This window comes from Euleptes europaea, chromosome 11 (genome assembly GCF_029931775.1).
Source record: "Euleptes europaea isolate rEulEur1 chromosome 11, rEulEur1.hap1, whole genome shotgun sequence".
NCBI classification, from domain to species: Eukaryota; Metazoa; Chordata; class Lepidosauria; order Squamata; family Sphaerodactylidae; genus Euleptes; species Euleptes europaea.
The window spans coordinates 59,764,845-59,791,908 of NC_079322.1; the positions used below are offsets into that span (position 1 = coordinate 59,764,845).

The 27,064-nt window shown below is 41.7% G+C and overlaps 1 protein-coding gene across 1 annotated transcript; it reads left to right on the forward strand.

Annotated features, from left to right (window-relative positions):
• Positions 1–2,613: 2,613 nt before the first annotated feature.
• Positions 2,614–27,064, forward strand: ACBD5 (acyl-CoA binding domain containing 5). Its single transcript, XM_056857429.1, has 12 exons — positions 2,614–2,727; positions 5,643–5,763; positions 7,928–8,000; positions 8,541–8,652; positions 19,526–19,651; positions 21,786–21,998; positions 22,459–22,565; positions 22,729–22,990; positions 23,151–23,350; positions 24,046–24,096; positions 26,133–26,242; positions 26,982–27,064. The coding sequence occupies exons 1-12, from the start codon at positions 2,643–2,645 to the stop codon at positions 26,992–26,994; spliced, it is 1,473 nt and encodes a 490-aa protein (XP_056713407.1). The 5' UTR covers positions 2,614–2,642; the 3' UTR covers positions 26,995–27,064.

Consider the following 27,064-nt stretch of genomic DNA (forward strand, 5'->3'; position numbering starts at 1 on the left):
GCTCCTACCCGGCCAGAAAATATTTTTGTTAGTCTTTAAGGTGCTACTTAAAGACCGATGGATTCACATTCTAGCTGTATCTGAAGAAGTGAGCTGTGGCTCACGAAAGCTCACACCCGGCCAGAAAATATTTTTGTTAGTCTTTAAGGTGCTGCTTAAAGACAGATGGATTTACATTCTAGCTGTATCTGACGAAGTGAGCTGTGGCTCACGAAAGCTCCTACCCGGCCAGAAAATATTTTTGTTAGTCTTTAAGGTGCTACTTAAAGACCGATGGATTCACATTCTAGCTGTATCTGAAGAAGTGAGCTGTGGCTCACGAAAGCTCACACCCTGCCAGAAAATATTTTTGTTAGTCTTGAAGGTGCTGCTTAAAGACAGATGGATTCACATTCTAGCTGTATCTGACGAAGTGAGCTGTGGCTCACGAAAGCTCATACCCTGCCAGAAAATATTTCTGTTAGTCTTTAAGGTGCTACTGGACTCTTGCTCTTTTCTACTGCTGCAGACTGACTAACACGGCTACCCACCATAATAAATAGGTGGTGTGTTAGGCTATTGTGGCAAAGGGGCTACGGACAGAAGAGGGCTTTGCAGAGCTGATCCTTAAGACCCCTTGAATAGCTTTGAGTGAGATCGGTGGAGATGAAGTTGCTGGGAAGACGTTTTGAACGGTTAGTTTGGGGAGGCGGTGGGGTGACAGGTATGTGTTGTGCTAGACGGGAGTGAAGGAATGATGGGAAGAGCTGGGGGTGAGGTGGGGGTGTTGCACTTGTAGATGTGTGTCAAGAGCTTGAGGAGCAGAAGGTGTGTGTGTCTGGGCATTGTCTGATGGAATGAGAAAGGGCTTATGTACCTGATGTATACCAGCAGTTGCATTAAATGTAACAATTTCAGATTGGTAGACATATATGCCTGTTGTAACAAAATTAAACAGGAGCCTAATAGCACCTTAAAGACTAACAAGATGTGATAATTCACAGTATCTGAAGAAGTGAGCTGTGGCTCACGAAAGCTCATACCTATCAGAAAATATTTTTGTTAGTCTTTAAGGTGCTACTGGGCTCTTGCCCTTTTCTACTAACAAGTTGTGATCTATCTTAAATTGTTGCGAATCAGAGCTCAGTGAGATTCATGAAAACTTGTGCTGGAATACATTTTGTTAGTGTGTAGTGTGCAACTGGGCTCCTATTTAAATTCAGTGTAGATTGTAATCTCCCGAGAACAAGGAGTTGTGGTTTTTTTTATGGTCACATCTAAATAATGATACTCTATAAAGCATTTTAATTACTCTTTGTGTTGGAGAACAAGGCTAGGGATATTGAAGTTGCTGATCTCCTCTCTCCCCACGCATGTTTGTGGTGCTTGTTACCCACTTTGTCTATTTGTAAATACAGCATTGCAAGGGGGAATCAGGTGTGTGAACCATTAAGGGTGCATTTCTGCAAACACAGTTGTTTGGGAGCAGGCCCCAGTGAATTCAGTGAGACTTAACTTCCGAATATATATTCTTGTTATGGGCCTGCCTCATTTAAGTATGTGGAATGTGCAATATAGCTGGACAACTAACAACGGAAAGAGAAAAAGAAGGAGAAACTGATAGCATGTAGGAAGTGAAACCCACTGTGTGGTGTAGAAAATAAGTGTATATCTTGGGTTATTTCATCCCACCCATCCCTGAATATTATCCAGTGTATCATGATTAAAAACAGGAATATTCCTGAGTATGCTCTCACACTGAGGATCACTGCCTGAGCCCCCTCCCCACCCACTATTATAGGTTGCTAAATGCTGTTCTCTGTCTGCTATACTTTACACCGCAGTTGCCTATCCTGTACTGGTGGTTACTGAAGCTGGTGTGTTAGTAAAGTGGCCACACCAGTATCCTTTAAAAATGACAAGAAGAATGTTTAATCTCCAATGGATCTGGTTGTACGGAAAGCTGATGCCTCTGAAAACACGCATTTTCTATAGGGATTGACTGCTCTTGGAAGTGAAGACCCTCAAACAGTTTCTTAAAAGGCATTCCCCCAAAAGAGGGATAAAATGGAGAGCAGTGTATTAGGAACAGGTCCTAAACACTAAGGGCACTTTCACACAGCCCAAATCATACACTTTCAGTGCACCTTAACCATGGTTTGCAAGTGACTTTTGCCAGTTCACATTGTAAAATCCACCTTCAAAGTGCATTGAAAGTGGATTATTTGGGCTGTGTGAAAAAAACAACAATGACAGCTGGCTCTTAAGGGCAGATGGTGCAGGTTATGGGGGCAGAAGAGGGCTGGTTTATGGAAGTGGAGGGGAAATGTTTGTGTGAGGGACAAGCAGGCACCGTCCATAACTCCAGGAAGGGGCTGTGTGAAGGAAGCTTGTTAGTCAGGCCAGGAGAGAGAAGGGAAGCAAAAAGGCTTCTGCAGCAGCAGCAGCAGCAGCGGCGCCGGTGTTTTCTCTTTCCCTGGCCGAAGGGGGAGGCGGACCCACACAGCCATGGGCCCTCACTAGACACCCCCCACCATCACACACACACACAAATATCTCGGGTTTGTTTGGCTGCAGGCTCCTCTGGGAGGGGAAGCCACCGCCACAGCTGCCGGGATTCCAGTTGATACAAGTCAAGGCTCAGCTGAGTAAGAAGAGGGGACATGGCGGAGACGGAGAGCGGCGGCTCGGTGCACGCGACTCGCTTTGAGGCGGCCGTGAAGGTGATTCAGAGCTTGCCCAAAAATGGTAAGTGAGGGAGGGCAAGTGATGGTGCTGGAGACGGGGCTGGGCACAAAAGACCCTCCCACACTCATGGGTGGGGGGAATTGATGCCTGTTAGGGAGCAGGTAGAGAGTATTTTAATTCTGCTGGTCTAAGGGCTGCCCTGACCTGGATGGCCCAGGCTAGCCTGATCTTGTCAGATCTCAGAAGCTCAGCAGGGTCAGCCCTGGTTAGTATTGGGATGGGAGACCACCAAGGAATGCCAGGGTTGCCGTGCAGAGGAAAGCACTGGCAAACCACCTGTGATAGTCTCTTGCCATGAAAACCCCAAAAGGGGTCGCCATAAGTCAGCTGTGACTTGACGGCACTTCACACACACACACACACACACACACACACACACACACACACACACACACACACAGTCTAAGGGCTCTTTCACACATGCTGAATAATGCACTTTCAATCCACTTTCAGTGCACTTTAACGATTGCTTGCAAGTGGATTTTGCCATTTCACACAGTAAAATCTATCTGCAAAGTGCATTGAAAGTGCATCATGTGTGAAAGCGCCCTTAAAGGTGTGCCTGGACCCTGACTCTGTTTTAAACCCTCCTCCCAAGCACCCACTGGGAAAGAATTGCAGGACGTCTTCACTTTGCCAGGCTACGAGGGTTAAAAAAAAAACCCCACAGGGGTGCTTTCCTGACATTTCTGACCTGTCAACCAGCTGGTCTTCCCAGGAGGAAGGTGGTGAATGTAATGCTCTGGTGTCCCTTCTGGTAAAGTTTTATGGAGAGAGGGAAAAGGAGATATCAAATTAATGGTGCAAAACTAAAGGATGCTTCTGGCATGATGTGTTAAAGGGAACGTTCTTCAAGAATAGTTTCTTAATGGGAAAAAAACTCTGATTTTTCCTTCCCTTTTGTGCCTGGGCAGTGACACCATGCTGTTGTTCTTTCCGCCTGGGTTCCATACACATTTACAATGAAAGTTCTTAAACCTGGCTGGAAAATCCCAAATAAAAAAAAGTTATCCTGACACCTAAGAAGCTTTCTGGCACATCTAGAAATAAGACAGGTTTTGCAAGCTTTAGATGTGTGCGTGCGTGTTGCTTTTGGTTAATGTTGTATGCAACTTCTGTTGCATACAAGAAAGGGTGTTTTTCCCCCGCCTTCAGCATGCTTGGTTCACACTTGATTTTGTATCAGTGACAGTTCGTGGGTGTCAATAATCTGGGTTTCAAGTTCTTGTTCTTTTCCCACTCCGCCCATTTTGAAATGGTTGGATGTAGCACAGGAATTCAAGCCACGGAAAGTACAGACTTTTAATTTGTGGGTTAGTGAATAATAGTTAAAGAGTATAAGGCATTCCTCTCTTCCCTTAAGACTTATCATTTGCAGTCCTAAAAGAAAGCACTATCTGTTTTATAATGACCCAGATCTGATTGTATCCCTGATTTAATTAGAGGAGTATCAGGGTTTTTTTTTTTTAGAAAGGCTGTCAACTAGTCACTTGTGGCTATACTGTTTTATCTGTAAAGGTTTTTATTATCTTTGTGTGGTCATGTAATTTATCTTCCTCCATAACAATTTAAAATCATGAAACTGTCTCCACAAGTTGCAGCTTGGACAGGGCTGGCTCTACTGCTTGGCTGAGGCAGTCGCCTCTCAGATGGCAGACTTGGCGGGGGGACTTCCATCCCCACCATCCCCAACACCTCTGTCCAGGAACTGGAGCAAATCCTCCTTTTGCTGCTCAGCCAACCCTCTCTAAAATCGGCACAGAAAGCCAGGCTTCCCAAAGTTTCCCAAGGTTCTTTCCACTATGGGAGCTTAAGCAACCAACTGGCACACTATAGATTGGCTTGTTTTTAATGATTGGGTGGGGGGAGATAACAAGAAGGAGAGAAGGATTAGTTTTCCTGGTTCCCAGGTGTGTGGAAGAAGGGGGAACAGAGGTGAGAATAGCCTCAGGCAGCAAAATATCTTGAGCCGGAGCTGACTTTGGGTCTGAAAACGTCATGTGGAGATGGTTCATCTATCCCTAATGAGAGAGGTTCTTGCATGAGGAGCTAATTTCAAACGTAATATGACTTTGTTATAACATTGGATGTGGCTCTAAGTGTACATGAGCACATATTCAGGCAAAACAGTTCTCCCCCCCCCCCAAATTATCAGTCTTCATTTGGGATCAGGGCCAACATCACAGAAGTGTATAAGGTCCTTCCAGATGGTGTGCAAATCCAGGTATTGGCTGTTGGCTTTCGACGCTAGCTCTGCCAACAGTGATAGCATCAGCCGTGGTTTAGGTGCTGGGGCAGACATCAAGCTGGGAGGGCAGATGCTACTTGAACCAGCTTGGGTTATCATAACATAATCTCCCATGGCATCTTAATGCATATTCCATGAAAGGGCTGTGAATTTCTGTGGCTTCTTCATTATGTAGTGTAGCTACAACACAGGATGTGTGGGCTGTACCATGGTAAGGGCTCTCCCTTGTTCAATCACCTAGTAAAGATAATATGAGAAGATTTGGCAACCAAGTTTTCTTTCTTCCTCTGGACACGTGCCTTGTGGTAAGAGGTGAAACTATGAAACTTGGTTTTCAACCAAGCAGTACTTTTCTGGTAGTAATGTCTTCAAACTGTTTGTATTACTTTTTATTTTCACCAGAATAATTTGGTCACTAGATCCTCTCCAAATGTAGCATGAAATTCCACATGGGCAGGAGGTAGAGACTTTTTGATTTGAAACTTGTGTGGATGAAACAAAATCTTCATTCTAAATCTTCATTTGCTTCTTGTATAGTCCACATCATAGCCAGGTGCTGCATATAATGCAGTCAATTAATTTTTACTTTAGAGTTACCGCAGAAAATAATGTGTTTCAACATTACTGTCTCTTATGGCTTTTCTCACTCTAAAATTATTTTCACTAGGTTCATTCCAACCAACAAATGAAATGATGCTCAAGTTCTATAGCTTTTACAAGCAAGCGACCCAAGGACCTTGTAATATTCCAAGACCTGGATTTTGGGACCCTATTGGTAGATACAAATGGTAAATATCATGTGCAATAGAGGATATTTTTTTAAGTTGTGATATTCAGAGTACTTCTTGCGTTAGGTTACAACCCCATGTCTTTTGGCTTACCACTCTTCTCAGCTAACTGCGAAGCCTTCCTCCAGTGCAAGAGGCTCTTTTGAAGGAAGTTTCCACACTTAGCTGACTAGAGTAGTAGAATACAAGTCCGTTTGGTAAGCTTATAGTACAGGCCATGCTGTGTTCCCTGAAATCAGTGTCAAATATATGATAGGGGTGGAAGAAAGGTCAGGGATTGGCAAAGGAGAAGTAAAGCTGGGGGCAGGTGTAGGCAAGATGAAGTGGGGCTTCAGGGATTTTCTGCGGTGCTACATTTTGTGAAGACACTTGAAAGAGGCTGGACAGGATGTCTCTCATAGTCCACCAGCGGACTGCAAGATGACTTTTGGTAGACAGCCACCGCTGTCCATACGGTCCTTCTTTCCATGGGAAGTCCCTCAGTAAAGATGGTGGTGATGCACTTGCAGTGTTGGTATAATACACTAATGTTGTGTCGGCGCTGTTGCATAGACATCTCAGTCAGCTGTGTTAAACTATGGGGCTCTGAACTCTGCTAGGCGTGCGCACATGAGAAATCATTCATCTGCATTTTCACAGAAACGATACAAGGGGAAGAACTTGGCCATTTAACAAGTAACTCTGCCTGCTGTTGGGGTGCTAGTGGACAATGCCTGCTGGGCAGGAGATGTCCCTCTCCCAGTGGGCATATGCCAACCCCAGAACTGAAATATCATGCTTTATCAACCATCAAACTAGAACCAGAAATTGTGAATTCAACTGGGTTTGCAAACCATGCTTTCATTTTCAGTTCTGAACTACATTTGTTATGAATAATGGTTTTGAGGTCATAATTGAGCCAATGTGGGTTTTCTTTTTAAGATCAGGTGTTTACCTTCCATATTTTATGGGGTGAAAAAATCTATTTTTGCTAAGTGTTTGATGGTGGTCTCTTCTCTGGTTTTTGTGAGGTTTGGGTGCTGAACTGCAGCATCTTTTCTCTAACCTTTCTCACAGTTGTCATTTTCCATTTGTTGTCTTTCCATGGTTTCCTCGTCATTTCTCCGTGCTTTTTCAAACTACCTTTGATCTGATTTCTCCTTGCTTTCTCAATCAGATCAAAGGTTGTTTGAGAAAGCACAAAGAAACTGTGGAAAGACAACAGGTGTCATGAAGAAGCTCAGAGGAAAAACCACTACAGTCTGGCACCCAAATCGCAGGAAAACCTCCCTGTGAAAAGACCCAGTGCAATCCTAAACACAGTTATAGCCTTCTAAACTGGTCGACGTCAGTGGACTTAAAAGGCTGTAGTTTTGTTTAGATTGCACTGTAAGAAGGCCAAATAGTTGGCTGTATCTTACCAGCAGGTATGATTTTCTGACATGTTTCCAACCCCATTTCAAGGCCTCCGTTCCTCCCCAGCTCCCTCTCACCCCCAACTTTTTCATAGCTGTTGTCTCAGTCTTATTATTTCCTAACCTTTGTTGGTTGCAAAAGAGTAATGATAAATTACAAATTATGTAAAATACTGTGTGTCTTAAATCTAACAGAGGCGAAACATGCCCCAGCTTTGCCTTTCTCTCTGGAACATGGAATTCTTAGCATAATATTGTGTACTTCCTAGGTTGTCCTGACCTGGATGGCCAAGGCTAGCCTGACCTCTCCAGATCTCGGAAGCTAAGCAGGGTAGGCCCCGGTTAGTATTTGGATGGGAGACCACCAAGGAATACCAGGGTTGTTATACAGAAGAAGGCAACGGCAAACCACCTCTGTTTATCTCTTGCCTTGATCCCTATGTGGTCACCATAAATTGGCTACAACTTGACGGTACTGTCCACTACCACCTAGGTTACAATTTTACCTTGCAAATACCCTCACTTTAATAGTGACAGAAGAGGTATCCAGCATCACAATTGAAGGAAGATACCATTCAAAACAAGACTTGTGCCAGTGTTTCATCCAGCATCCATGTTTTCATGTTGAAACATATGGTTTTGTTCACAGAACTCAGGTAACCATGGAAAGTCACAGAATCAAGGTTACAGTAGGAATAAATCTGTTAAGCCTCATCACATACTGGCCTAGTTTTTAAGTGTTCTAACAATGTTTGTTATAATCCTTCTAGGGATGCGTGGAATGCTTTAGGAGATATGCCCAAAGAAGAAGCTATGATTGCTTATGTTGAAGAGATGAAAAAGGTAAGGCTTGCTTGAGTGTATGGAAGAAAACTAAACTACAGAGATTTTTTTTAAGACTCTGCAAGGCAAAGAGAGAACTTGCTTCTTGCCAGGGTTCAGAAGAAGTTTCTGGGAGTTACCGGACTAGTTGTCACACGTGGGGGAGCTTTAGGAAAACCACTGCTCCGAAATACCAATCATCAATGCTAGTGTTGAAGTCCCAGTAAACAGCCTGCCATGGATTACTGGACCTGCAATTAATTCACAAAAAAACAGATGAAGAGAGGGTTTTTTAAAAATGTGGAGATAGTATTTGTTAGCCTTGCCAAAGTGCTACAAAACATGATCAAAGAACATGAAAAATTAATTTGAATTTGATTTTATTTGGGGTTTTTTAATCATGTGCAGTCCTAGGTAGAAGAGGTGGCAATGCTTAATGTTGCAATTAAAATTTTTGGAAAATTTTGTAACTAGCTCAGACTATATATTATGCTGTTGCAATGACTTTTAGACCTGCCATTAACGATATATGCTATTCACAAGCTTTTGGTATTCCTACAGATTCTTGAAACTATGCCAATGACAGACAAGGTTGAAGAACTACTGCATGTATTGGGCCCATTCTATGAAATTGTAGAGGACAAAAAGAGCAGAGGATCAGGCATAATATCAGGTTGGGATATAAAACTACTTATCATATAAAACTACTTATACTTACTATGTCTTACTAACCACAAGCTATGTTAAACTGTCGTCAGTGTAATATATTTTGTTTCTGTTAACATCTGATTTCGTCTCCATGGCAGTCCAACAAAGTCTACTTAAAAAGGCATAGGGGATGCAAATGCATCTGCTTCCATTCTCCTGCCTTAACTTCTCCGTAAAAGTGTTGCAACTCCCAGACGTGCCATAACGATTACTAAAAATTTTATATTTTAAACAGTCCGTATCTATAACAAACCCTATTAGTTGTTAGGAAAAAAATTAATTGGAAAAGGAGTTTATATGAACTCTTTCTATTGTTAATAGGAGCCAGCAGCTGCTTGTCTACATGGCAAATTCTATATGTAGCAACAAGCAACTTGTGGGGTGCTGCATTGGCAAATGTTCTCACCCACCCATATGTTGCATTTTATATGTTGAGATTTATTTTAACACTTTCCCCTCAGAGTGACTGTGCATTGAAGGGAAGATGGGAGTCTGACCTGTCTAAAGTACATTTAATTACATCTCAAAATCTAACTATTTGGTTTGTACCTAATGCTAGAAAACCTGCAACATTGTTAGTTTATCCATCAGCATGTCTAAATTTCAACAAAGAAACTGGGTGAATGTGGAACAAGAAGCACATCTGTCTTGACTCCAGAAATTCTTTTAAATTCCTTATTTTTTAAAAAAAAAATCACTTCACATGCTACAGATTAGCTGGTATGCTTCTTAAACTCTGCTTGTAATGTCTTTAGTGGATGCATATAGTGGTGTTTCCTTGTGCATACACATGGCAGAGTCATTAACCCTTATCAGACACTGGATTTCGGCACTCCAGCCACATATAACATGAGTATTACTGTTATTAACTTCATTTATAGTTATTAACTTCATTTATAGCTCACATTTCTCGCTGAGACTCAAGACAAATCACACATATGAAAAAAAACACTATTCAGTCAGGCGGCAAAAACCTCCGATGAACAGTGCAGGGAAGTAGGATCACAGAACTGGAAAACAATGCGATTAAAAACTGTCTGAGGCATGACATACCATCATGAAGAAAGGGGGCTACGGAGGAAGGGGACCCTGCAGTAAAAAGGGAGGGGATATTTACAGTACACATTCCAATAGGCTACACTACTGTCCCTTGTAGAAGTGACCATCTGTCCTGTTCCATTATACTGCTGTTCTAATCCCTTCCTGACCATTTGTTTTGCACATCAATGTACCACTTGCAAACCTCCTCATGCCCGTGGTGGCCAATTTGTCTGAATAGGGCAGTGTGCTTATTTTTTCATTTGCATACAGCTTTTGTATGCATGAATGCATACCCTCAGAACTCCAGCGTTCAATTTGCATCTGGTGAACCCGCAAAATACTCGTGTTGCTTTGTTCAGACAAAGTGATGACTACACATATCAGGCGAATCCTAAATCAGATGTCTGAAAATGACTACTGTTGGCCTGACTATGGCTACATCATGCATTTGCCTTGCATGTTTAAGTAACACAAAGGGTACTGGCAGTACAGCAGATGCCATCCACGCCCAGAGGTTTTACAGAAAGCAACTACATTATTATGCAATTGGGACATTAAATGTAATTTGATTTCATTTGGAATGAGGCAGACTGTGGAAACTAATCAGATTATCCTGTTTCGTCACCTGTCTTTGTTTTGAAAGGGAGGGAATAAACTTTTTTTTAAAAAATTTTTAAAGATAGGCACTGCTTTAAAAAAAAAAGTGTATTAAAATGATGGATTCAAGGTACTTCACTGCCAGTTGGACTGACAGGCAAAAGGGTAATGTCAGAAGCAGATCCAGGCCATTCATTGATCGGCGTCATCTCTCTTTACTTGGCACACTACGCGAAACACTGCTGACCCACTTACAGTCATTCCAATCAACAAAGCCAAAATAATCTTAGGTCATGAATGCAACTCTATTTATAAAGCGTATAAATATTATCAAATGTTGCAGTGAATGTGGCGTTAGTTGAGAACATACCATCTTTGCAGAGCTAAAGAATTGATTTGCAGTACTTCCCAGCTAATATCAAATAATGCATGTGGGAAAAAAACCTTTTCCATGCCCTGAAATCACTGCTGTCTTACGGTGAATGAAAATGAGGTACACTTTGGTGGGGAAATTCATTGGCCACGTTTAGTATCTGATCTTCATTTAAGACTAACTTCGCATTGTGTCTCTGAACTTCCAGCTTTAATCGCTAGGTACTTCTTTCCACGCAAAGGCTTGTTGTATAGTTTTCTTGGTGGCCATTTCCTCTATAGAAAGGTTGTTCTTCTTAAGGGACTTATCAGGAGAGAATGTGGCAGGCCTACTTCTTTAAATATGGTGTTGCCATGTCCTAGCTAAAGCATAAAGGTATGCATGTATGGTTGACTAAAGAACAAAGGGATGAGCAGATAAGGGGTGAACACCCAGGAAGCTGCCTTATACTGATCAGACCCTTGGTCCATCGAAGTCAGTATTGTCTACTCAAACTAGCAGCGGCTCTCCCAAGGTCTCAGGCAGAGGTCTTAACACCTACTTGCCTAGTCCCTTTAACTGGAGATGCTGGGGATTTAACCTAGGACCTTCTGCATGCCAAGCAGATGCTCTAACACTGAATCCTCCCAGTGCTATCACCTGATCTCCTACATAGGTCTTCCAACACACTTTGCCCCCCCCCCGGGGCTCCAGTATTAGAAGTGGACCCAGCTGGAAGAAGAGTTTGGGGGTGGTCAGCGGCAGGCACTATAGAAGTGTTTAGCACCACTGATAGGTGGTTTTCTCACAGGAACAGGCTTGTGCAGTTTTCCTGCTGCCGGTGCAGCAGCTGATACAGCACAGTGGCAGCGGGGCTACCACAAAGCAGGTTTCCTTGCCCTCATCCCCTGGCAGCGGCCATCCCTCTTTCCCAAGTCGCTGGGCTTTTTTCATTTTTTAAAAAAATTGGCCATTTTATATTGGCCTTCTGTGCATGGCTGTTTCCCTCGCAGTCACCCCTCTGACGACTTCAGGTCTTTGTTGTGGTTATGCATGCCGTTTCAGACCGTCAGAGGTCGCCTCGCCCTCCCCCTGCGTTTCCCCGCATTTTGCCCGCGTTTTCAGGGACCTGTTTTATCTCGAATTCAAAAACGCAGGCAAAATGTGGTGTAACGAAGAGGGAGAGCGAGGTGACCTCTGATGGTCAGAAACGGCATGCATAATCAAAACAAAGATGCGAAGTTGTCGGAGGGGTGACCGGGAGGGAAACAGCCGTGCATGAAAGGCGTTAGTTATTATTGGTACACTGTTACCACAGTAAGTATGACAGCTCCTGTGAATCCCAGCTTTCATTAAACTTGTACTTATTGTTATATGTCACTTCCTTTTAAGCACCAGGCTAAAACGCTTCTGTTTGCGCAGCCTTTTAATTAAAGGGTTGATTTTTTTAAACACTAGTTTAGACTGGAAACTTAAATTGTCAGTGGTCTGCTTTTATGGTCTATGTGTTCTGTGCCGGGTTTTTAATAATGGGTTTTAATTAATACATTTTAATTTTTTTTTATTAAGCCACCTCGGGCAGGTTCCTGGAGAGGCAAGCATTAAAAAAAATCTAAATAAATAAGTATAATGGAAGAGCGATACAATTATATGAAACTGATTTTTTTTTTAAAAGGCGACAGCCGGGATAGTCTCAGGGGGAAGTGGTTGCCACACGGGCAGAAATATCTGAACTTTCCCACCCTCATGGCATCCATCCTGACTTTATTTTGGGCAATTTACAGCTCTGTTAGAGCTCTCTCAGCCCCACCTACCTCACAGGGTGTCTGTTGTGGGGAGGGGAAGGGAAGGTGATTGTAAACCGGTTTGAGTCTCCCTTAAGTGGTAGAGAAAGCTGGCATATCAAAACCAACTCTTCTTCTTTATTATGATCTGTCTCAAAACTTCACAGCAATAACAGGTTTGAGAGTGATTGGAGAAAAGCAGGGGTAACCCCCAGGAGGTGCACAAATATATCATGATGCTTTCGGGAAGCAGAAGAGGGGGAAACATCACTTTCCAGCAGCATTGAACCGGGGCAGATAACCCATAAGGAAATAGCCTAGTCTCTTTTGTTCTTTGAGATGGGTCTGTCCCTTGCTTTTTTCTAAGCAGTCCTATTTTCTGAGCAGAATCACTCTGCTTAGGTTTGCGCATTTTCTTTTAAGACCCGTGTGAATGCTCAGGCTATACAGCAGGCTCTGAAAAGAAAACTAAAAACCCCAAACAAGCAAAAACTGCACCAGGGATTGTGTGAGAACTTGGGTGGAGTGGATGTGTCCATTCTTATTAGTATCAGCACTGGCACTACCCAGTAGGTGCCCATGATGGCTGCAGAGTTACCTTGCACACAATCATCTGAACAGCCTCAGAGGAACCAGCTGCAGGAAAAGTTGTGTTTAACCAGCAATCTTGAGTTGCAGTTTGAGCACTGAGCTTTCTGCAATGAAAGGTGTGGCCTGGAAGGAAGTATCTGTATCCCTGACCACAGGAAGAGTTTTTGTTGTGCTCCTGTTGCCTCTAGAAGGGGGAATGTGGGCTCAGCCTCAGATATATTCACAGGAAGGCAAAGGATGGCTTTAATTTGAAGCAAATTTTATTGGCAGACATGGGTGTTCTTTTGAGATGCACAGAAGTCTTCTGTCTCCCCAAATGAAAGCTGTTGTTTACAAGGACTTTATAAAAAACCAGGAAAGTAATATGGCAGTTTGAAAAACAGGGCCTTGTTAATTTTTACTAGGAATACTTAACCCAGTGGAAAGCTTAATCTTGTTTAATGGTTCGTGTGTTTTTTTTTGTTTTGTTTTTTGCCATCAAGTCGCAGCCAATTTATCATGACCCACTCGGGTTTTCAAGGCGAGTGACGTTCAGAGGTGGTGGCTGGCCATTGCCTGCCTCTGTGTAGTGACCCTGATATTGTTTGGTGGTCTCCCATCCAAATACTGAGCAGGGCCGACCCAGCTTAGCTTCCAAGATCTCACAAGAATGGGCTAGCTACGTGTGGTTACGTTTAAACAAATGGCTGTTAGGAAGTAACCTGTTAGTGTGAAGTGTTATTTATCATTTGCAGTCTTCAGTCATTAGCCTCCAAAAAATTAGTCATCCATGCAAATGTTTGAAGGTGGGAGGCATTTGGGGAATAACCGTTGTTGTACTTACTGTCCTGCAAAGCATGTTTTGAAGACCCGGTCTTGTGCTCATCTGTTTTCAAAAGAAAGGAGGCGCAGGTTCTTCTGCAAGTATGAACTCACTCTGACAACAGCTGACCGAAATATTATTTTCAGGTACATAAAAAATACTAGACTTGAAAGAAGATCGTGGCTTCCACTTACAGCATGAGAGGCCAGGCCTGCCCGCCTGCATGAACATAGGGGTAGGCTTGGAAGAAGCATGTGGGCCATTGCTTGCACTCGCGAAGCTCTGCAAAAGGGAATGGGGGCAACATCTTGCTTGCAGCTCTTGGGGCTTTGGAAGGGAAGAATTCAGGCTCTGTGGCTTTATGTGGCAAATGCAGCATCTTTCTTGGAAAACTAAACCAAATGACTTGTTAACAAAATTACATTCCTGAATGAAATACAGCAAGGCTCTTCAAATCTGCTTCTGGACTGTGTTGTTTTCTTTCAACGGCACTGAAGAGATTGAAGCAAAAGATTAACATGGACTATGGACTCTTAATGCTGTGCACCAGTTTTTGTTTTCAGAAAAAAGGAAGGCTGGTTGACAGAGATGCTGGTGACATGACAATACCTGCAAGCAGGGCTTCTTTCTTTTTGTTTCTTTTTTACTTAAAAACATGGATGTTTGTGAAGTGCTACTACAAGTGAATAAGAACATACATCAGAATAGCAGAACTCCACTGTGGCCATGATCCTAAGTAACATGATAATAACTCTGTCTGCCCATAGGAACTTCAAAAAAACATTTTTTTAAGATCAGCATGAGCGCCTTGTTCCATCCTGATGCCGTGGCAGACTGTTTTTGGAGACTGACAGAAGGTTTCAAAAGTAACTGCTGTGGTTAGCGTGAAAAGTCGACCATTGAGAGAATAAAAGGGGTGGAAGTTTTTTCATGAGCCTAAGCAGCTATTTAAACCCTGTAGCCTGCATAAATTAATATATAACACTGCTTCCGAAGACCTGAGTTGTCAAAAATGATTTTTAACAACTGTTGCCTTTGACTCATGTAGCTTTTTGCACAAACAATCTTCCGTCTGTAAACTGATGGGGTTTTTTCCCAAATAAAAATGTCTTGCAGTAACAAATTGTATGTATGGAAGCTTGATGTAATGTTGAGTGCTTGCTATAAAATATTTGGAGTTACACATCTCAGATCCTCCCCAAACCCCTCAGTGGTACTGTGTTTCAATATGCCATAGAATCATAGAGTTGGAAGGGGGCATACAGGCCATCTAGTCCAACCTCCTGCTTCATGCAGGATCAGCCTAGAGCATCCCTGACAAGTGTTTGTCTAGCCTCTCCTTAAAGACTGCCAGTCTTTAAAGACTACTTAAAGACTACCACCTCCCTAGGTAGCTGATTCCACTGTCGAACATACGGTACTTCTTATGGACTCCACTGTGGTGGTCTTTCATTTGCCAGGAGTTTTGGCTTCCAGCACTTAGCAGTGTTTCAGTAATATGTAAATGTGTAAGCCTGTGCCAAATGATCCACTACATATGCATGTTCTAACAAAGTGCCTGTGAGAAGGTAGCATCAGTGGTTTTTTTCTGTACCAATACACCTACTTGGGTGTTGGCATGGAACTCTTAGGGCAGATCTCCAGTACAGATAAAACTATGGCTTGCCAAGTCTCCTTAGGGATGTACCAAATTTTCTTGATGAATGTTTCTTACCTGATTCAAGAAACAGGTTTTCCACATAGTATTAATTGATGTTTCCAGGCTGGTGTTGCTAGGCCGCCTGATCTTAGAGCAGTTGCAAAATTTAGCCACTGTTACCAAATTCTTTTTTTGAAGCAAACTAGTCTATATCTTGGTCTACACTGTGTCGTTCTACAATATTCATCTCTTCCCGGGAAGCTTCACTTTAGAAGATGCAGAATGTTTATAACATAAACACCAAGTATAGCGCTGTCAGTGTTCAAAGCATTTTGCACGTTAACTTTGACATCCTGACAACAGCCATGTAATGTACACCACTGTTATCCCCAATATGTTTGGAAAATGTAAAATGTATTTCATAGTAATAGTTATTTGCTAATCATTCATTTAGTTTGTTCATGCTTGCTTGTGATGTATTCTGTGTTACCTTTTAAAATTTGGTTTATTTCATTGATATCTGTTTGAGAGCCCTTCCCTTCCCTCTAGTCCTGACTGAAAAGAATTGCCAGAGGAGGCCGAATATATATTGTTTCCATTTCTTTGACAAGATGTGCCCTCCTGGAAATAGAATTCAGTCTCCAATGACTGCCTGGGCCTTATGTGCTCTTTTGTTAATCTATTTCTGCTTTCATGTGTGCTGTGATCAGAAATATCCCAGTTTTCCTTTAGGCTCTTTTAATTTTAACACAATTATTTATGTAAGAGTGATTTCTATCAAGGCAAAGCTGTGTAGAAATGGGGGGAAAGAATGGCAAAGAAGACTCAAGATATGAATAGGTCTATAGGAAAATGTGCAAGCATAGTGTCCTTTGCACCTCTAAACATCAGTCAGTAGGAAACTGGTTACAAGCAGGAGTCTGAAAATTTCTCCTGCCCTCCCCCCTTCACTTGCGCACACACACACATATCCCATGTTCTTATTGTTATGTAATCAGAAGATTTTACAAAGCCTAGCTGAACCTAGTAATGCTTCAATTGGGAACAAAGAACAGCAAACATAATGTCCCACGATTATCAGATGGCCGCAAAGGTTTATGTATGCTTGCTTCAACCAATTGGAAAGCATAATTCTGCCAAGATGCCATTTCTGAAGTAGCTACATGTTCCTTTGATTCAAACTTATTTTAAGGAATTTATATGCTGCCTCTCCAGAGACCTGCTCAGGGAGGCGCACAAGTAGAAACCGTACCATAAAACCATTAAAACTGCAACATAAACTATCAATATTAAAAATAAGCCAGTAAAACATATTGAGTTGGATCCTGTTGAAGTGTTCTGTTAACTCCTGCTGCTGGAGGAAATCACCTTCTAGTAGAAGAGATCTGCAAGATCCAACCCAACAAGTTGAAGTCAACACGAGGTAGCATCTCAACATGGTGTGTTATATGTACTTTTCAGTGTGTTTGTGCCCAGTACCACTGAGGGGCAGGGGGAATAAAGAACCTTTTCAAAAGAGATATTTAATTTAGATCTATAACTAGGTAATACTGAGGATAGTTAAGTTTCTTCATCAGTTCCATTGTTAGGATTGCCATTTCTGGATCCTTGTTCTGTTTTTACATTGGTGAAAGGGGGAGGCTACTTCATACAACTGTTTTCTTATGCAAATATCACATAAACATGTAAGGAAAAGTATACCTGCTGTCATATGCTTTGAACATGTGTCTGGTTTGCCATGAAGCAAAAAGGCTTGTGAATTTGTTGTATTTTCTATTTGGCAAGGGGTGGATTTCTAAACAATTGCCCTCTCGTGTGAGAAAAAAGGAAAGTCTGTTTTCATTCTGGGTGTTATGGTCATCTACCCAAAGAATAAAATAAAATAATTTTGTAAATGTCTTTGGTTGTTATATTGTCCTTGGCTGTTTGGGAAATCTTAATCTGTTCCAACACTTTGAAGGTAGTGGCCAGAAACCCAAGCCTGGATGAAGTACTTTTAACCTAACCATAAATGTTACAAAGGAGGAGGGGAAACAAATCCGTTGCTCAGTTTTACTGTATTGGAAGATCATGAATAGCTTTTAATGGAGCAACATGAAAGAAATAATTGGAAGGGACATCAGAACTGGTGTGTGTGTGGAGGGGTCATCTTTGGCAAACATTTAATACATAGTGCTCACTAACTTTCCTTGAAGTTGAAGAATGGATCTTCCCACAACCTATAAGTACCAGAATGTTTCTCTGTGGTTCTGTCTGGACAGAGATGGATGTACTGCTGTATCCAGTTTTCTGCAAATAAACGAAATCATCTATACTCCTTATACTGAATACTCTAGGGAAGAGAAGGAATCCATGCTGGATAAGAACTGTGAAAAACTGCTGCATCTGTTTTACCTTTGATTCAAGCCGTAACAATAGCAGTTTCCCTAATAGAAGTGCTTGGGGTTGTTCGTTGTGAGGGGGAAACATAATTCTCTGGTAAATCTCAGTGTGTCACTGAGGCTGTTTAGTCACTTTATGAAACAAATGCCCTAGTCTGGCACTCTGGTCTTCTCTGTTATAAGAAAGATCCACATAGGCCCTTGTTCCTAGAACTATCTCCACTGCTAATTGATCGTTAAAAGATTGGTCTGACTAGTAACGTACCTTACAGCAAAACAGGTAGCAGAACACGTCTAGTGAGTCCCAGATACTGGTTTATACAACATGTAAGTTCAGTTCAAGGATGATCATGTACAGACACCTCACCGCAAATAACACATGTCCCAATGCACCCGTCTCTATTAATATCACTGTGGCTTGCTTAGTAGTCCTGCATAAATATTACTGCAATTAATAGGAAACAATGGGTTGCAGCCGCATTCTTTAAGGCTAGAGTTCTAAAGAAGCATCCTTGAAGTCAAGAAATGACAGACGTTAGTAGCCTCCTTGTAAGAACTATCTTGTACTTCTGTGATTTTATTGTAATAAGGAAACAGTAGCTGAAGAATGTTTTTTTCGCCTGCTTTTTTAAAGAAATAGTTGATGGCATATAGAGAGAAATGCTGATTCAGAGGGTTGTTTGTACAAACCTACTAATCTCTGCAGCCCTGTACTTATGCAAATGATTTGCTTCAGTCCCTCTGTTGTAAGTAGGCTTTTAAAAAGCTGAATACCTGTCTGCTGGTCTCATATAACAATCAAATTGCTAAATGTTTGTTATGAACCTTGCCTTTTCATATTAAATGTGTCACTGCTACGGAGAACTTTCTCAGAGCCAAACTGACATTCAGATCTTGCCTCTAGAGTTTCTAGCAGTACCATGACTAGTAACCTCCATTTTGAACTCTGTACTTTTAGCAAAGAAACAATGATGATAAAAGTGTTGCTAACAAAGGGACAGTAAGGAAATTGTTCCCTTGCCGGCGTTGTGTGCTGAAATACGGTTGGGAAGGTAAAATCTGGGGAAAGTTTAAGAGAGAACTATTTTCGAGTACAGAAGGGAAATGTTTTTTATCTGGAACTAATTCAAACCACTTGGTTATTTTAAAGCCTTTGATTTCTATGTGTGTGTTATGTGCTATCAAGTCGCTTCCGACTCATGATGACCCTATGAATCAATGTCCTCCAAAACATCCTATCTTTAACAGCCTTCCTCAGGTTTTGCAAATTATGGGCTGCGGCTTCCTTTATAGAGTCAATACATCTGTTGTTGGGTCTTCCTCTTTTCCTGCTGCCTTTGACTTTTCCTGGCATGATTGTCTTTTCCACTGACTCTTGTCTTCTCATAATGTGACCAAAGTATGATAGCCTCAGTTTAGTCATTTTAGCTTCTAGGGTCAGTTCAGGCTTCATTTGATCTAGAACCCACTGATTTGTTTTTTTGGCGGTCCAGGGTATCCGTAACACTCTCCTCCAACACCATATTTCAAAGGAATCTACTTTCTTCCTATCAGCTTTCTTCATTGTCCAGCTTTCACACCCATACATAGTAATAGGTAATAGTAAATGATTTCTATAGTAAATATGTATTATCTCAAAACTTGTTTTTAGGCCCTGGAACTGCCATAACATCTGTGCCAGCTGTGAATGGCAAGTCTGAGAGCAGCGATAGCGGAGCAGAGTCAGAGGAAGAAGAAGTCCAGGAAGAAACAGAAGAACTAAAGGAGATTGTAGAAGGTATATTTTTATTGCTTAATTGTACCCACCTTTTCACTCCTGGTTTTGTACCATTTCAGTCTTGGTCAAGTGAACCTTGGCTGCAGTGCAACATGAGAAAGCATGCACAATAGGGTTGCCAGCCTCCTGGCTGGAGATCCCCTGGGATTGCAACTGATCTCCCAGTGACAGAGATCAGTTTGCCTGGAGAAAATAGCTGCTTTGGAAGGTCGACTCTATGGCATTATACCCCATAAGAGTCCCTCCCCTCCCCAAAACTCTCCCTCTTCAGGCTCCACCCCCATAAATCTCCAGGCATTTCTCAACCCGGAGCTGGCAACCCTAATGGACAACGATTTCTGTCACAGTGGATTGCAGTACAGCATCTGGTATGCACAAAAGGCTTTGTGATTTCTGCCAAATTTCCCCCTACTATTTCTGCTCCTCATGCTGCATTCTATGCTGTTTTTGAGAGTACCCTGACCCTCAGGAGCGGCTTCTCATGGTATATGTATGTGTGCACATGCACGCAGGGGGCTGCAGTGTGAAGGAGGCAGCACAGATCTTCTCTGCAACCAAAGAAATTGTCCTAATGCAATGTAAAAACTGTTTCATTCATTTCCCATGTTCAATGTTGAAAACTGGCAGATATTTAAAAATGGCATGTACAAAATACACACAGGCACTTCAACAATAGCATTTTGAGCATTTTGCTGCAGAAGTCCATAGTGCAGAGATTAAACTCACAATGCAGGTGCATATTATGAGCAAGCCATGTTCACAGACTGCTGATTTGCAAACTGTAACCTCTGTCCCATATATCAGTGAGACTTAGATTTCTCAGCCGACCATAAGACTCCCATTACTTCTCCTGGTAATGAAAACAAGATGTTGTACCAAGTTTGGGTAACATGCCTCCTCCTTATAAGCATTAGTCCTTGGAGTCTCGCTGTATAACTTGATGAGGAAGGAGATGCTCTTCTAATGACCTTGGCAGGAGGAAGATGGCACTGTTCCCAGAAACAGCATCTACAGCACTGGAAGCTGGCTCTTTGGTTGGCTTCACTGCTTATAGAGGTGCCAAGTAACTAGGTGTAACAATATGATTGTCTATTACCATTTTTCAGTCTGGACCATAAGAAAAATAATGGGCTTGAATCTTCCTAGATTTTTTCATACAGTCCAGTCCTATATGGAAACTTTAACTCTCAGAAGGCTTGGTCCCTAGAAGTGGTATAAGAGTCCAAACATAAGGCTGTAATTCAGTGCACACTTTTCCGGGGATAAACCCACACTGAATCCAGTGACTTCTTAGTAAACATGCACAGCTAGGGCTGAATGCCATATTTTTTAAAATGTTATTTTTAATGAAAGGATAACTTAATAAGAGTAATGGGGCAAAACAAAATGACTAGCATTTAATTATAGGTGCAGAATTTAAAATCCTATTTCCCTCTTCTTTTTTAAAAACTAAAGAATTAAATATTAATGTAAGAGGAATGATTAAGAATGTAACTCTCCACACATTTACTTTAAAGTAAGTGCTACTGAATTTAGCGGGACTTGCGTCTGAGTATGCAGGCATAGAATCTGGCTCCGTGGATTAGTTTAAGATTGTGTGTGTGTGAAGTGCCGTCAAGTCGCAGCCGACTTATGGCGATCCCTTTTTGGGGTTTTCATAGCAAGAGACTAACAGAGGTGGTTTTGCCAGTGCCTTCCTCTGCACAGCAACCCGGTATTCCTTGGTGATCTCCCATCCAAATACTAACCAGGGCCGACCCTGCTTAGCTTCTGAGATCTGACGAGATCAGGCTAGCCTGGGCTATCCTTGGCAGTAATGCAGCTTCCCCCCTTTCAATCAGGAAAAATAATTTAATAATACAGTTTTTATTGCTAATTAATTGATTCTGTGTAGGCCCCTTCTCTGGTGCCTTAAAAAGCCTTTCCTATACAAAATGAAAATCTGGGTTTGTATGAGAAACAAGCTTAGCCACTTGAACATTAATCAAAATAAATATTCCCCATGAAGTCTAGTTAATGTATATTTAGAAACTCTGTTTTAAATGTATGCCAACTGATCAAAACCAATTTATGTGAACTAGTATATCTTGTCGTGGGGTTATATTTGAAAACATGTTCCCTTATTATTTTATAGAAAGTAAAACTATAGAAGAGGAATCAGCTGTAGCCAAGGAATTGGACGGTATTGTCACCAATGGTAGTTATGATGATGGCATCCCTAATTCTGACTTGGCCAATGGCGTACAGACTAAATCTGACCTGAATGGTATAAATGAAAATGAAGAAATTAAGAAGAAAGAAAAACGCCTTGAACTACCTATCAGATCTCATTTTGGTTATCACCAAGGTACATTTATCACATGTATATGTTGCCTAAACTTGCCTAAAAGTTTATGAGGAGGAAAATGCAAAAATGTCCTACCCGTAAGCATTTCTCCTCTGCTTAAATCAAGCTGATTACATTTTGCATTGTACTTTTGCGTCCGGATTCCCTTCTTTGTGGCATCCCTCCCACCTTTTGACTGAGATATAAGGGCATAGGGATCTCCATTTCTACTTGTAGAGCTTTGACTCTTGAAAGCTTATAACCTGGAAATCTTGTTGGTCTTTAAGGTGCGTCTGGACTCGAATGCTGCACGTAAATAAGCTTTATCTTAAAAAAAAAAACGCTCAAAGTTACTTTATACTTTGAACCTGTTAACATTCTCAGCAATTAATCTGTGATGAAATATTGCTATGATTATTAAGTCTAGCTGCTTTTTTTCTGTGCATTTACTTAAGTATTTGGGCATATACATTACATACAGGTCTCACTGAAGATACCACTGAAGAGGTCTCTGGAATTCAACATCTGACAAGTGATTCAGACAGTGAAGTTTACTGTGATTCTATGGAGCAATTTGGACAAGAAGAGGTAAAAATCTTTTGCAGATTCCTGCACTGCATCCGGGACAAAGACGTGTAATTTCTTATTACAGGCCAGATATTGGGTATCCCCAGTTTGAGAGGCAGTGCTGGATTTTTTTCCCCAGTTGGTGATCTATTTGGATGTAACAGACATTTTTGTTGAATTGTAGCTCTTGGATATCAGTGCATCAAACAATGAATCTTCAAAGCATCATTTCCATTTCTCAGAAGTTGATCGTGGTAGCCTGCTAGAAACTGCTGGTTTTCTTGAACTGGGAAACTACAAGTCAGAAGGTATAAAGGAGGCAGCAGTTGAAGGAAAAGGTGAAGTCAAGTGTGGAGGTGAAGATGGCAAAGCAAGCGACGGAGGCCCTCACAAAGAGAAGAAAGGTGGCGAAAAGGTTGATTTCTACGGGATGAGAAGAGGGAGAGGTACTGTAAGAATGTCTTCCTGTCTCCGTAAAGCAAACCTAATGTCATTCTTACATCTTGTGGCATGAGTAGAATCTATAAATCTGTGTATCTTCGTCATGTGATTTTAAAAACATAAGGTTTATTTTTCAAGGCGTTACCTTTTCTGTCCTTAAACCAGGACCCCGAATGCACCCTGTGGGTGATGGCACCCAACGCGGACAGATGGGCAGTGGAGGAGATGGCGAAAGATGGGGTTCAGACAGAGGGCCAAGGAGCAGCCTCAACGAACAAATCACAATAGTGCTCATACGATTACAGGAAGACATGCAAAACGTCTTTCAGAGGCTAAATACACTGGAAACACTGACAGCTTCACAGGTCAAACATACTTTGATACCAAAGTTCATCTTTTCTTTTTACTAGCTGGAATGGCAAAGGTTGGCTGCAGGTTTCAGGAGGCAGCTCATAGCATTACATGTTTTTAGAGAGCCAGCATGGTGGTGGATTCTGAGCTAAAGAACTGGGTTCGATCCCCCACTCCTCCACATGAGCGGCGGAGGCTAATTTGGTGAACTGGATTTGTTTCCCCAGTTATGAGCCACTCTGAGCCCAAGCTTCGGGTTGGGGAGAGCGGGGTAGAAATGTAATAAATATAAATAAGCCTGCTGGGTGACCCTGGGCTAGTCACATTCTCTCAGCCCCACCTACCTCACAGGGTGTCTGTTGTGGGGAGGGGAAGGGAAGGAGATGGTAAGCTGGTTTGATTCTTCCTTAAGTGGTAGAGAAAGTCAGTATATAAAAACCAAGTCTTCTTCTAGACAGAGAAAGAACCTCATAGCCTTCCTATTCACATATGCGCTCAAGAAAGTATGCACAGGATTGCAGGCTGAGGGTAGGAAAAGTAGTGTAAAAATTTTACAAGCATCTTTGTCACAATGGGGGGGGGGCTAGAGAAAAAGCAAGAGAATGAAGAATTAAATAAATGTTTATGCATTGTGTCTTAAAAGAGTGAGCATCCCAGAATATAACACACACATTACACTTGATGTATTAAATACCATTTGTAATTGCAGGCAAGAACAGCAACTCTGCATTCAAGCAATCAGTCCGCTTCACCTGTGAAGGTAGGATCCCCCCCCACACACACACACTTTTACGTCAACTGGGGTATTTGTCTGGGGTATTTGTAACAGGACTCACCTGGGTCAGATATCATCTGCCCTATTGGCCTTGCCTCCAGTAGACATTATTTTGGCATGTAACAGGACTCACCTGGGTCAGATATCATCTGCCCTATTGGCCTTGCCTCCAGTAGACATTATTTTGGCATGAGATGTGTTTTTTGAACCAGAAGTTATAGTTGCAGTTGGAACTGATTGAGCTCATGCTTATCTACTGCTGTGTGTATTTCTGATAACCATGTATATGAAGTACAATGCGAGAAGTAATAGAAAATATTCTGTCCCCTTCCTTTCCAATGTGAGTTAAGTAGCATTGTTTTTAATGCCAGTGATCTGCAAGGAAGGAAATGTAGTTATTACATATTTTGATTGATCTCTTGGATAAATTGGCATAGCCGTGGCTATAGAATTTAGTACAATGTCCGAACCAAGTCTTCCCAAGACGTGACAGTTCATTTTTAGGCTGGTGTGTGTGCTGTGCTAGACATATCTCTTCAACACAGCTTCATTCTCAAGGTTTATGGTTTGCAGGGTCTGCATAGTTTGTTTCTGGTCCTGCTTTACAAGTGGTTTAATAATTCTAGTTGACAGTTGTTTTTATTTGTTGTAAATGTTTTACTGATATTTATATTGTTCGATGTATGCGTTTTATTGTTGTTACCCGCCCTGTGCCTGGTTTCGGCTGGGGAGGGCTAAAAATCGAATAAATAAACTATGGAATAGTTTAGATTTTTATGGTGGACTTTAACAGATGGCTTTTCTTGTATTGTTTAAGGATAGAACAGAGGTTTTTGTGACACAGTATCAAAGAAAATACATTTATAAGGCAGCATTTCCTTGGGCTGGATGGCGTCCACCTGGGAGTGCTTAAAGAGCTAGCCGGGGAGTTGACAGAGCCATTATCTTCAAGGCCTCTTGGAGGATGGGTAATATGCTAGGTGACTGGAGAAGGGTCACTGTAGGCCAGTCAGATGAACCTCTGTCTCAGGGGAAATCATGGAGCGGATTTTTAAAAAGGGTGTGTTACAAACATCTAGAGGATAACTTGGCGATAAGAAGTAGTCAGCATGGATTTCTTCCTAATAGGCCGTGTCTCAGTAATCTCATTCCTTTTTTGATTGGGCGACAGGTTTGGTGGATTGTAGGGATGGCGTGGGTATCGTATATTTGGATATTAGTTGGGGGGCTGTAGATTGAATTTTAGGATGGTTAGTTGGATAATTGGATGGATAACCACACTCAAAGACTGGTAGTTAATGGCTCCTCGGCTGATTAGAGGGTAGCATCTGGTGTGGTGCCACAGGGCTCAGGTTTGGGCCCAATGCTTTTTAATATATTTGACAATGATCTAGATGAGGGTGTGAAGAGACTACACATTAAATTTGCAGGTGACACCAAATGGGGGGGGTAGCAAACATCTGGAAGATAGAGATAAAATACAATCAGACTTGGATACGTTGGGGAAGTGGACAGATGTGAACAAATTGTGATTTAATAGAGATAAATACAAGGTTTTGCATCTGGGTAGTGAAAGTGTTATGCACACATACCAGATGGGGGATACCCTTCCGGGTAGTAGCATGTATGAACAAGATCTTGGTGTTTTGGAAGTTGTGTCCAGTTTTGTAGGCCTTTTTATAGGAAGGACATAGAAACTTTAGAACGATAAGGAGTTAGGAGACTAAGCCTTACGAAGAAAGACTGCAGGACTTGGGAATGTTCAGCCTGAAAAAGAGAAAATTGAAGGGGGATATGGTTACTCTTTTTAAGTATTTGAAGGGCTGTCATTTAGAGGACGTTTGGGCACTATTTCGGTTGTCAGAGATCACAGTGTGGCACAATTTTGTTAGGTCCACTTGACCTTGCAGGAACATCTGAACTATCTAGTTACAAATGCATAATTATAGATATCTGTACAGTCATTGACATATTTAATGTAACCAGAAAAATTCATGCTAGCTCTGTTTTGTGTTGCTTAGAGACCATCATGGTGGCCCTTTGAGATTTCTCCTGGTACTTTAGCCTTTGCTGTTTTATGGCCCTTTATTGCCCAGTGGCTGGTACACATATATCTTCAAAGAAGGAGAAGGTAAGACAGATGTGCTCATTCGTAAATATGCTTGTTTATGTTTGAACCAGTCAGGCATTCTAGGACATAGCATCATTAGTCATAAGAATAGAAGCCAAAATAGATGTTGACATACAGCAAGAACATACTAGTGCTTCACCTAGATCTGATTTAAAGCTCCTGCAGAATCATACGCAATATCAACACATAACACATTAAGAGAACTTAGCAGGAGAAACACTTGCAGCAGAAAGATACCAAAACACTTTTTGCTGTCAAAAAAGAAAGGCTGTTCTAACAGCTCTCAGCATCCTACCTTAACTGTACAAAGAATACTTCCTCTGTTTATAATTTTATCTGAAGAGAAAACATCAAAGACCCCTGAAGGCAGCTGAGAACAAAAAAGGTCTAATAGCTGCCTGAATACCACCTCTTTTTGGAGAAGGCAGCTCAGTTTGGGTATTTCAATGACATTCCAGAGGTTCTACCAGAGAAAGGCCCCACCATTAGTGGAATGGAAATTTTCAATTCAGTTCCACATTAAGGGGACCTGTAAAGCAACCTCTTGACCACAAGAAATGCAATATATTACATTGATCAGGCATGGTATCTTACCGAACTTTAAACTATTCTGTGTTCACATTCCATTATAAACCTTATAGTTGAGAGAAAAACAAAAATATTGTGAAATGACCAATTTTCTAAGTACAAATGACAGACATGGGTATATGATGTGTGATTGTTTTTTTCCCTTCCCCAGAAAAGAGATCTGACGTTTCAGTTCCTGATTTTAATTAAGGACTGCTTATACAGGAAGACTCTGGAAGGAGAAATTACTTGTCG